Raw genomic sequence first — 13,197 nt, 5'->3', positions numbered from 1 at the left:
CATCAGCAAGCCCCTGTTGGTGAGGACCATCTGTAATCTTTGCCAGTGAGAATCTCCACCAGCGAGATCAGAAAGGTGAGGCTGAGCTATTACGCTCTGGCTTGTTAATGATATGCAATGCACAACACGTCATTGATATTGAAATCATCCTCACATCCTTCCAGACACGAGGCTGATTGCACCGGCTGAATGTGGTCGGCAATATTGGAAGTAAGAAATCAGGCATGAACCTGTTTTTTGTCCTTTGCTCATATTTCCCACCCTTCTAGTCAACCAGCACAACGGGGTGGAAAAATCCCACCCGTTCTCTTTTACATGCAGCCATGGACTGCTTTACATGAGGAATTGCAAAAAGTGCTGAATATGTTGCAATTATCAGTGAACATCCCTACCTCTGACGTTTTGTTAGAGGAAAGGTCAGAAGAATTAATTTACAATGTCTAATTTTCCCTCTCTCTATCCATCTGTAAACAGAAATTTTTCTTTTGTTTTCAATTTTCCCATTTTCAATGGTGATATATTTTTTCCCAACTCTTAAATATGGAGGGTTCCAATTCTCTATGATTAACTTGCACTGCAAGCTCAAGGTAAGATAAAATCAAAGGAGTTGGTTTATTTCACACAAACATGAAGAGGAATTTTGCAACATCCATGCCTTTTCACTCTTGTATAATACAAAGGGAATACAGAAAAGGAAGGATAAAAATCAAAGGAGTTGGTTTATTTCACACAAAAAAAAATGAAGGCGTTTTGCAACATCCATGCCTTTTCACCCTTGTATGATACAAAGGGAATACAGAAAAGGAAGGAGGTTCAGGATCACAATAAAATGTAAGTCAGATTTTCATGTGTGTCCAGAGTCATGAATCAAAAGTCCAATGGAATGTTTCTTTAGAAATGAGGGTGATCCATCTTTTCAGAAATGAGATTTCCACTAGGGGAAAAGGCACATATAATTGCATGGCTAGTACTAATTCCACATGTACCAGTGTGGAAAAGGGCCAGAGGTCATTCTGCTACCAACTGCTTGATGGTAGACAGTGCTATCATTTCTCTTTGTAGATCAAACCATAAGTGGCTGTTAGATTCAATAGCTGCAGCACCTCAAAATTTCCCAGCACGCCAGTGGTATTGGCAGCAAGAGGAGAAGTAGAGAGAGAATTTGCATGAGGCGTCAAGGTAGAGGCAGTGTGCAGATGGAGTGGAGGTGGAGAGAATGTGTAGAAAATTCCAGAGATTGCCATCCAAGAGAGAAGGCATATTAACCATGGTCCCCAGTTGCCAGTCATTGTGATGAAACAGGTAACACTGAGGCCAACAACAGCAGATTGGAGACTAGGAGTTATTGACAGATGCGTTTGTTCATAGCTGGCTGGGACAGATAGCTCATCTGCTTAGACACGTTTTTTATTAATTCATTCATGGGCACAGCCGTTGCTGTATTGCCAATCCCCAATTTACTTTGCTAGGCCATTTCAGCAAGCCTTTATGAATCACCATTGGAAGATTTCCTTCCCTAAAGGGCATTAGTGAACCAGGTGGGTGTTTTGATCACCCTATTTGGATTCAAATTTCATCCTCTGCAGTGGAATTCAAACCCTAGTCCCCAGACCAATACCCCTGGTCTCTGAATTATTAGTCCAATGACAATACCATATTCCACCACCTCTCCAGAATATATTGGCTTGATTGGGATATTTATAAATGCTAGTGTCAGTTGCACATGCACACGCACAGAATTAACCAGCTTGGTCAGTAATGGTGCTACTGAGCCACTCTTGCCACCTTCAGTGTTTCCTTCAAGTACTGTTCAATATGGAGAAATTCTGATACATCAGCTAAGGACAGGTGTGGTTTGGGGGAAGCAGGGAGGAAAACCAACAGTAATCATAGGATCCCTGCAATTACAGAAGGAAGCCATTCAGCCCATCGAGTCTGCACTGACCACAAACTCACCCAAGTCCCATCCCCACGAGTCCCTGTATTGACCCTAGCTAGTCCCACTATCACTATGGGGCAACTTAGCATGGCCAATCCACCCAACCAGCACATCTTTGGACTGTGGGAGGAAACCAGAGCACCCAGAGGAAACCCATGCAGAGACAGGGAGAACATGCAAACTCCACACAGACAGTGACTGAGGCCAGAATTGAACCCGGGTCCCTGGCGTTGTGAGGCAGTCATGATAACCACTGTACCACCCATGGTGGCATGACAGTAATCAGTATGGCCTGATGCCATGATTCTTCACAGAGTCAATGTTGAGAGCAATTCCCTCCTGATTGTACGCCACTGTGCCACCACATGTGCTGGGTCTGTACTGGCAGTGAAGCAGGACATTCCCAGGCATCACCACCATCTCTAGGTCAGTCTGTTGAGGTAGGATTCCATGACTATGACTGTCAGGTTATTGCTCAACTAGTCCATGAGATAGCTCTCCCAGTTTTGGCACAAGGTCCCAGATGCAGAGATGGCAAGCTCAGCTCTGTCATTGTTGCTTGCAGTGTCTATGTTGATATTGGATGGGCCAACTTGTTTCATTCCTTTGAGACTTTGCAGGCCTAGATCTCAGATGCTATATTCGTGGCCAGTGTAAAGTCCAGGCCTTGAATTCTCCACACCAGTTTGTTATTAGGCTCCAGAAGCTTCCTTGGGCATGTCACACCCTTCTACATAATTTCAGAATTTAACTTCTACTGTCACTTATTTTTAAGATTGTGGCTGTTAGCAATAATTCTGCTGTGCCATTTACACCTCTGAAGCATCGGTGATATTACACTTGCCCTACTACCATCATCTTTTGCCTTGCAACATCATCCCTTTTGTTATTTAATCCCTTCTGCCTTCCCCCTTTGACTTGAGGTCTGTTAAGTACAGAGAGCAAGGGACGATTGGAATGTCAACTCTCCTCTCCATAAATGCTGTCAGACTGAGTATGTGTTTTGTTTTTAAATTCAAAATTTCCAATATCCAAGGAATTTATGTAAGTCATTCAAGGCCTTAGCATTAAAGTTCCAAAACACAACTTCTTCCAACTAGATAAACAAGGGTAACACATACATGGGAACACCATCACCTGGACATTTCTTTCCAAGTCACTTACCATCCTGACTTTCTTTCACTGACATAAGGTCAAAATGCTGGAACACTATCCCCAACACGGTGGGTGTACCTACACCACAGGACGGCAACAGTTTGAAAAGGCAGCTCACCACCTTCACAAGGGCAATTAGGATGGGCTAAGCCAGTGAAATGCATGTCCCTTGCATAAATTAATTAACTTTTGAGAAATTAGCTATTTCTTAGTTTCGGCTCAATGTTAATGGATTCAAATAATCAGACTACAGGAAAATTCAACATTAAAATTAGCTTCCATCTTGGGGTATTTCCTCAGATAGTGCAAGGACTATATTAGTCTGAATGTTCAAATGATTGTTAAAATAGACATTTTGTCATCCAATGGTGGTGTTCAAACTGGTTGAAATCAACACCCATTGCCCAGGCCATCATCTTCCCTGGCCTTTCTGCATTCTTCAAGAGTATTTTCTGGAGTTTAATTGTTTTTGGCAGCATCTGTCAGAATCTACACCCTGACCTAGTCACCAAGCTAGTGGGGTTGGGCACCATATAAAGAACAGGATGTATGCTTAATATGTAACAATTTTCTTCTTTCTTCTGTCATGCAACTTGAAATGATGATTTTGTACATCAGATTTGTTTTTATTTAACAGAAACAGTTCAAATCCATTGGCAAGTAATGTATTTGCAATAACATTTTATAATCACAAGAAGAATACAGAAGAGATTCTTAAGGCACTAAATACTTGGTTGCTTTGCCACTTGGCTGTTTGAAACATTTAAAAAAGGTGTTCATTATCAGTGCAACATTCAAACAACAAACAAGAGTTGCCTTCTGTAGTCTTACAGGGCAATGGCCCTTGTAAAAAATAATATAATTATTCTCATCTTTGTATTCTGACCAATTATCTGAAGCTTTCCAACTGAAAAAACCCAGATAAAAATGTTCCAATCTTACAGGTCTAAAAAGTGCACACAATATATATTTTAAAAATTTAAGTCAGATTTATTTCATAAATACAGTCTTATTAATTTCAGTGAAAAATGTCTCAACTGTAAATTAGAATAATACTAGATAACATTTTGATCTGTATAGAATCCAAAAGATTGCACACAAGACTAATTCATCAGAACTGGCTAATAAGGAGATGCAAAAACCTGAGAAACTAGTCATTATTTCCAAAGTCACTATTTTAGGAGAAAAATATGTACTCAGCCCATGTGGGTAGCAATAATAATGGAAATCAAAAGAAAATGATCTGAGGTCTGCTGAATTGATACAATTCAGGCACAAGAGGGATTACAAAAATGAATCCGATTTTTAAATAGTTAGAACCTGCACCCTTTTCTCATGTCCTGAAGACTGAAGCATGAATTGTCAACAAAGCAAAGAATCATTAACTGGCTGTAAAACACTTGAAATATCCTATTCTTTCTTAAATACAGAAAATATACAATGAAGGATTACAAAAACATTTTTGGAACATTTAGATCTATAATAAACATCAGTTTAAATTACAATTAAAGTTAATACACTCCCTTCATTTTCTCCTCTTCAAGACAGGCTCGAAATGGATTACATTCACAGGTGGAAAACAGAATCACCAAACTTGAATAGTTGATCACACTTCTGCACTGAGTAACATTTTTTCATTACAATTGCAAGCTTCAGAAGATTTTCTGTTTTACCTGTTCAGTTATTGAATTATGCCTGTAGCGAGTGTAGTGAAGACGAAATTTTTAAAAACATTACAAAATGTCACTTTAGATTCTGGCGAGTTTTGATGCCTTTTACACTAGACCTTTAAGTGGAAAGGTATTTTGGTATGAGTTACCAGCCCATGAGGTAGAATGTTATGAATGGTTTTAGTCACATTTACTGAGAATTGTTTTTACAATGATGAATCACCTATATGTTTAATGCATTGTACAAAGACTGATCAGATATCAGCACACAGTGACCAAAATTCAAAGCAAACAGTTTTCTGAAATCTGATTCAGATCAACTAAACCAGTTTCAGTACATATTAATGCAAAATAAACATTCAAATGTGCAAGGCTAACATTAGCCAGTGATTTGAATTGAGTGACAGACATTTTTTAAATTAATCAAATTTAGCAATTATATTGAAACAAACTTTGCAAGTGAATCAATATTGGTTCTTTTTAGAAGACCCTAGTCAAGTGCTCAATGTACACAACCTATATCCATCCAGAAGACATTGCAGTGCAGCATTTACTTCTTTCAACTGGGATTATCCCAAAAATACTGTGCAAAGATTGATCATAAAAAAGTGTTTCCGTTCATTGCAGGCAGGATCAAATTAGATCATAAATACAGTGAGACCCAGGACCAGGAGGAGCAGTTCAAACTGTTGACCTGTAAGGAAATAAGAAGGTTTAAGAAAAAAAAGACAAAATACAGAAAGGCAAAGTCAATATTTAAATTTATAATTGATTGTTAAATGAGAAATTTCAAGAGTAACCCATAAATTTTATTTGAATTTTTGATACAAGGCAAATTCACTCAAGCTTTTGAAAAATATTGCAAATTGTGGCTAACCTATTAGGCAGAACAGCAGGATGGCAATAGTTCCAATTAAGGACTACATTCTGGTTGGCAAAGGTATTGCTGTTTTTTTAAGATACATCTAACAATTTTAATGTTGACCAAACACATCAAATGCTCTTAACTGAAAAAAAGCCCATAAAACATGTGGATTCTATCAGCAAATATCAGGAGAGGAAGAGAAGTTAAAAAGTTACAAGGTCACATTCTGGTAAATGAGTTTTGTTTTGCTGTGTGCCTGGGAAATTGACCTATGGTGCTGGTGCAAAGGAAAATAAGATCAGATTTGTAGAACTGTTGAGTACCCTGCTGTAGGAGCATCTCAAACATACTTAGTGCAAGAGCATATTCAGGAACCAAAATAATTAGGTAGCTTTGGAAAAGGCAGGCCATTTGAAGCAATGGCCAAATACAACCAAACTAAATTGCTTCCTTCTGTACTCTAAACCACTATGGTTTTGCTGATTTTTAAAATCACAGAAAACTGATGAGAAGAGATTCTAGACATGGAGAAAAAAATCTGCATTGTGGAAACTTGTACATTGGCCATTCATTTAAAAAAAAGTGCAAAAAACATCTGCATTGCTGACCATGTGACATACTGAACAATTAAAGAAGACCACCTTCGTGAAAGGGTGGTGGAGGCAAGTTCAACTGAGGTATTCAAAAAGGCAATTGGATTCCTACCTGAAAAGGAATGGGTGAAGTGATGGAAATATGGCTGGGGAGTAGGATTAGGTAGAATCATCTTTTTGGGCCAGTGATACTCAATGGGCTGCACCTTCTACACTATTTGCACTGATTCTGTGAAGACTAGCAAGATCAACACATGTCTGTAGAACTGATGCAGAAGAGGTTCCACATGGGAGGTTAGTTAGGAAGGTTCAGTCGCTAGGTATACGTGGAGAGGTAGTAAATTGGATTTGACACTGGCTCAATGAAAGAAGCCAGCGAGTGGTAGTGGAGGATTGCTTCTGAGTGGAGGCCTGCAACTAGTGGTGTGCCACAGGGATCAGTGCTGGTCCATTGTTGATTGTCATCTATATCAATGATATGGATGATAATGTGGTCAATTGGATCAGCAAATTTGCTGATGATACAAAGATCAGAGGTATAGTGAACAGTGAGGAAGGTTTTCAAAGCTTGCAGAGGGATTTAGACCAGCTAGAAAAGTGGGCTGAAAAATGGCAGATGGAGATTAATGCAGACAAGTGTGAGGTATTGCACTTTGGAAGGACAAACCAAGGTAGAACATACATGGTAAATGGTAGGACACTGAAGAGTGTAGTAGAACAGAGGGATTTGGGAATACAGATACATAATTCCCTAAAAGTGGCATCACAGGCAGAGAGGGTTGTAAAGAGTGCTTTTGGAACACTGGCCTTTATAAATCAAAGTATTGAGTATAAAAGAGTTGGAATGTTATCGTGAGGTTGTATAAGACATGGGTGAGGCCGAACTTAGAGTATTGTGTGCAATTTCAGTCACTTAATTACAGGAAGGATATTAATAAAGTTGAAAGAGTACAGGGAAGATTTACAAGGATGTTGCTGGGACTTGAGAAACTGAGTTACAGAGAAAGGTTGAATAGGTTAGGACTTTATTCCCTGGAGTGTAGAAAAATGAGGGGAGATTTGATACAGGTGTATAAAATGATGGATATAGATAGAGTGAATGCAAGCAGGCTTTTTCCCCACTGAGGCTAGGGGAGAAAAAAGTCTAGAGGACATGGGTTAACAGCGAAGGGGGAAAATTTAAAAAGGGAATATGGGGGGATTCTTCACACAATGTTGGGAGTGTGGAATGAGCTGCCAGATGAAGTGGTAAATGCAGGTTCACTTCTAACATTTAAAAACTTGCACAGGTACATGGATGTGAGGGGTGTGGAGGGATATGGTCCAGGTGCAGGTCAATGGGACTAGGCAGAAAAATGGTTCAGCACAGCCAAGAAGGGCCAAAGGGCCTGTTTGTGTGTAGTGTTCTATGGTTCTAGGGGATGAAACAGGTTTTTATACAGCTCTTCAGGACACTGTTCTCAGTCACTAACTACAGCCACACAATCAGAATGTTCAGATGCATGTTAGATTTGATGAGTTCTATCATGGAAGGAGATGGAGTAACCTGGGACCTACTGGACTCCACATTCTCATCAACTTTATTCCTGCACAGTACAAGCTACTTGGAGTACTCCTGAAGAGAACAGCAAGTTTCTTTAATTAAGTTCTAATTCTTGGGAGATGACATGACACCTGAACTGAAATGACACCCATTCTAGAGGAGAATGAAAATAGTTTAAATCTTTCCCAAATGTTCAGATATGACAAAAGTTGGAAGTGTAGAGAAAGTTACAGGATTAAATGAAGCTGTTGAAGCAGAATTCATGCAGAAATACCATAATCAATGAAAATACCAAATCCTCATCACAGATTTTCATATTTGTAAACCCATTTAGTCCCATTAAACGGCATAGCATGAAATGAGCAGGAACTATTTACTGTGTTAAAAGGAATTTTATAGATAAATAGTAAAAGTATGCAGAAAATGACATTAAACTATTGATGCTTAAATTTAGAGGAGCATAGAGAATCCCAAATTAGCCACTACTTTGAATATTTGGAATTTTGCTTGCATATCCCCATTAAAAATGAACTGTAGAAATGTCAGCAAGTTTGTACTACCCAGTTCTCCATACTCACCAGCTCTTGAAGATCCGCCTTTTGATCCATCTGTTGAGAAATTAAACAAGTTAGTAAACTGCTTTCTGTGCATTGTCAATGTACATATTGTTCAGTATATGGCAGTCAATCCTTTAATCATGCAAGTAACAAGTCTCCCTTGTAATGAGCTAATCCATTGATACCTCTACCACAGGATATAGAAGAAATGGGGGCTACACTTGTTCTTAAAGCAAAAGGATGGTCAAATCTTGCTAAAGGACATATTTCAGAAACAAAAGTACTGTCAGAAATGGTCACAAATGTGTTCCTTTGACAAATGAAAAATGATGCATTCTGTTAATGTTTCAGTATGTGTTTACTAACTAAACACCAATTTAGAAACTAGCAGTTTGAACCCAACATTTCCTCACTCAAACATATCTTCCATGCTTCCAATATCACTAACTAGCATCCAGTTTTCATTTTTTTCTCTCCCTCCTTTCTTGCTACATTTGCAACCATCCAATTAATTGAACTTGAAGAATTCAAGAAGATCAAAACCAATGCACTTACCATTTCTGTATCTACCTTGTTTAAAACCCTAGAATGCAACTGATCAAGTCCAGAGGATTTGTTGACTTTGAGACTAATTAATTTCTCCAGTTCTGTTATTTACTGATTTCTCAAAACTTTATTCGGTGCAACTTTGATTCTCTAATTCCTGAAATTTGTAACTTTTCACAGTAGACATAAGCATCCACTTAATATCTCTGCATTCTCTCTCAGAAACCCTGTCACGCACAGCTTTTTTGGTTTTATTTCAGATTCACAGCATCAGTATTTGACATTTTTAAACACACGGTCACAGGATCTTAAATGCAGAATTGGTTTAACCTGTTCTTTGATAAATTGGTCAATTGATTTTTTTTTGGAGGAAGGAATACCCTCCATTACCAAACAGTGGCTGTAGTATGTACCACTGACAAAATCCACTCCAGGGACTCATCAAGCCTGCTTAGGCAGCACTTTTCAAACTTGCAACCACTACCATCTAGCAGTACGACAGCAGAGACATAGGAACACCACCACCTACGTGTTCTTTTGTAAATCCTGAAGTCTGTGTCCCATCAAGCTTGATTCTTTTACAAGAGGGAACAGTTTCTCCCTCTACCAAGTCCTCCCACTCATTCTTTTGAGCATCAGGTTACCGCTCAGTCACCTGCTGTCCAAAGAAAACAGTCACAACCTCCCTAGCTTTCTTCATAACTGAAGTTTCTCATCCCTGGAAACATTCCTGTAAACCTCTTCTGCACTCTCTAAACGCATCATATCCTTCAGCATAACCTCCTTTCTCTTGTATTCTATGCCCCTAGTAATGAAGGCTCAGACACTATAGGCTTTATTAACTGCTCTCTCCACCAGTCCTGCCACCTTCAACAATCTATGCATATATACACACATGCAGGGGGTTGCTGTGCCTGCATCCCCTTAAGAATTCTACCCCTTATTTTATATTGCATCTCCCATGTTATCCCTACCAAAACGCATCACCTCACTTCTCCGCATGCAACTTGATCTGCAATCTGTGCAAACTCCGCACATTCTCCCAGCATCTGCATGCATTTCCTTTGGGTGCTCCAGTTTCCCGCCACAGTCCAAAGATGCATGGGTTAGGTGCATTGGCCATGCTAAATTACCCCTTAGTATCCCAGGATACATAAATTAGAGGGAATAGCAGGGTAAATGTGAGATTATGGGGATAGAGGCTGGGTGGGATTGTTGTTAGTGCAGAGTCAATGGGCCAAATAGCCTAGTCCTGCACTGTAGGGTTTCTATGATTTTATCTGCCCTCTCCACCAACTCATCCTTATCCTTTTTAATTGACATCCTCAGCTTACAATTCTTCCAAGTTTTATATCATCTGCAAACTTTGAAATGCAACCCTGCACACTAAAATCTACTTCAATAATATGCATTAGGAAAAGCAAGGAGACCTCCATGACAAATCTTTCTCCAGCCTGAAAAATATACTTTGCTCTGTTTCCCACTATTCAGCCATTTTGTATCCACATTGCTACTGTCACTTTTATTCCATCAGCCATAACTTTACTCAAGTCTGTCATGTGGAACTTTATCCAATGTCTTGTGAAGCTTGATGTACGTCACATCAACAGCATTACCTTCATCTACCCTATTACTCCAAGAAAACTCCAGCAAGTTAGTCATGATTTCCCCTTCAGAAATCCATGCTGGCTCTTTCTAATTGACTCACATTTTTCCATGTGCCTACTAATTCTATCCTTTTTTTGGCCAGGAAGCTTGCCTACCACAACTGACTAATTGCAACACTTATCCATACAGCCTTTTCTGACCACAGGCATAAAGTCAGCAACCCTCCAGTCCTCCAGCACCTCACCTGAGTTGAAGGGAGACTGAAATATTGAAACAGTACAGAAGATTGTGGCATTCTAAGTGCTCAATGTTTGCGACATGCACAAAAATGGGCTATGGACAAGGATAATTTACATACCACTGGCAATTATATTACTAGTACTAGCTTGCAAGACTAAATTAAGCTTGATTTTATGGGCACTGTTTAGATTCTGGGCACAAAAATCAAGGTATATTATGAAGCCAAACTAAACCTCAATTCTTCTATTTTGGCATAAACATGCCTCACTCCAGAAGTAATTCTGCTGACTAATTTTGTTTTAAAAACACTAATATAAATTCAATTTAATAGCTCAGTTTAACTATAAAAAATGAAGCAACAGTTGAACAATGTTTAAAAATGAAATGGAACAATTTTAATTTCAAACTTACAAATAAGCAACATTTTTCTTAAACTTGAAATGCCACTTTAAATACAGTTAGCACCCGTAAATAAACTTGCTATTACAATTGTATAGTCCTGAAGCTTTGAGAGACTTTGTGGAGAGAGAACACCTTACAGAAAAGCTTGTTTTCAAATAAATTGCAGCCAGAACTGAAAAACTGTTTTCTTCCCCCTCCAAAAACAGACCTAGCTTTTCCAATTAACTACAATATTACATAACCTTGCATACATAAACCCACATTCCATTCCTTTAACCACAGCTCCAATAAAGAAAAATCCATTAGCTCTATCCCAAGGAAACCCTATGGCTAAAGCGATCAATTATCCTGCTCTCCCGGCATCCGAGTCAAATGTTTACCAGACACACCCACTGCCTGCAAGAAAGGAAACTGAATCTTCAAACATTCTTAAAATAAAAAAAGTATCTACATAACAATTGCTTACTATCATCAGAGCACAAGGAGCCCAACTAGGTAAATTTTAAAAACTCCAAATCATTTTTTCATTACTAGGAATGGAAAATACACCCAAACTAAAAAAGAAGTTTAATAAATAACCACTGCCAAAAGACATTCAGGAATAAGAGTGCAGACATGGATTCTATCTAACGTCTCATCCAAATGAATGTACCTCTGACAGTTCACTACTATCAGCCTGTGTGCTTCAGGTCCTGGAGTAGGACTTTAACTCACATCCTTTTGATTAGGATGCAAGACTGGTACCAACAGGGGCATAGCTGGCAGTCAACTCCAGAGGTAACAAATTTGTGAACTGGCTGATTCAACTTCAGACAGTGGTCAGTAGGGTCAGAGACAAAGTTTGTGGTGGGGGATCAAAAGCCTGGTGCCCTGGCAAACATCTGTAGACTGCCTTTAAAGAGGAGCTAGTTCATCCATTATTTCTGGTATCACAGTTTGGTATGGCTCCTGTTCTGCCCAAGACCACAAGAAACTACAAAAGGTCATGAATGTGACCCAATCTATCATGCAAATCAGTCTCCCATCCATTGACTCTGTTTATGCTTCCCACTACCTCAGCAAAGCAGCCAGCATAATTTAGGACTCCACGCACCCCAGACATTCTCTCTTCCACCTTCTGTCAGGAAGATACAAAAGTCTGAGGTCATGTACCAATCAACTCAAGAACAGCTTCTTTCCTGCTGCCATCAGACATTTGAATGGACCAATCTTACATCAAGTTGATCTTTCTCTACACTCTAGTCACAACTGTAACACTACATTCTGCACTCTCCCCTTCTCTACGAATGGTATACTGTCTGTATAGTGTGCAAGAAACAATACTTTTCACTGGACACTAATAAATGTGACAATAATAAATCAAATTCAAAAAATATTCCCAAAATGGGGAAGAAAGAAAGAGAAGACCAGAGGTCCCTGGAAGACAGAAGAAGACGACGACAACGACGAGGAAGAAGAAGAAGAATTATTTCAGGTCAGAAGTGGGTTGATGAGGTTATTCAAGTGTAAAGGATTTCCAAAATGCATTTTCATATATGTCTCAAAGAGACTGTCCTGCCAGGGACAATGAGCATTCAGCATAGAAAATTGGCTGAGTGAAAGAGGGTAATAGTGAATGGTTGTTTTCAGACTGGAGAGTGACATGCGTTGGGGTTCCTCAGGTTCACTACCTTCTCAATCTATATTCCATAACCTAGACTTTAGTTTGGGTGTGGAAGGCAACATTTCAAAGTTAACAGAAAAGATTGTGAAAGGGGGTGCAGGGGGTCAGAATAATGCTGAGTGAATAGAAAGGCAATATATAAAAAAAAGTTCATCAAAATACTGTGACAACTGACTGATGTTGCTGCCAAAGCACTGAGTAGATGAGAAACAGGAGGGTGCCAAGAATAGATCCAATGATTGGTACCAAAGTCAACACTGTGAGACTGAGAAGGGAAGACATTGCACCAAAATCTCTGGCTACCATTAAACAGAAAAGAATAGAACCAATGAGTGCAGTGCCAAACAGGTAAACAAATGAAGCACTGGACTATAGCATGAGAGCACCTAATTGTGCAAGGTATCGTCAGCTAGGAG

General features: G+C 39.2%; 1 protein-coding gene across 3 annotated transcripts in view; it reads right to left on the bottom strand.

Moving 5' to 3' along the window:
* Window positions 1-3,647: 3,647 nt before the first annotated feature.
* LOC145356981 (C4b-binding protein alpha chain-like) overlaps window positions 3,648-13,197 on the bottom strand; it is a 43,280-nt gene continuing 33,730 nt past the window's right edge. For all 3 annotated transcript variants that reach the window (XM_080210008.1, XM_080210005.1, XM_080210006.1), the window contains 2 exons: window positions 8,344-8,373; window positions 3,648-5,458 (listed from right to left, as the gene is read on the bottom strand). In XM_080210008.1, the coding sequence (XP_080066134.1) occupies window positions 5,403-5,458; window positions 8,344-8,373 (86 nt within the window). In that variant the 3' untranslated portion in view covers window positions 3,648-5,402. The remainder of the gene's footprint in view (window positions 5,459-8,343; window positions 8,374-13,197) is intronic.

The sequence above is a fragment of the Carcharhinus amblyrhynchos genome, chromosome 22 (genome assembly GCF_965287045.1).
Source record: "Carcharhinus amblyrhynchos chromosome 22, sCarAmb.v2.hapA, whole genome shotgun sequence".
Taxonomy (NCBI): Eukaryota; Metazoa; Chordata; class Chondrichthyes; order Carcharhiniformes; family Carcharhinidae; genus Carcharhinus; species Carcharhinus amblyrhynchos.
This window is presented reverse-complemented; position numbering and strand designations above follow the sequence as displayed.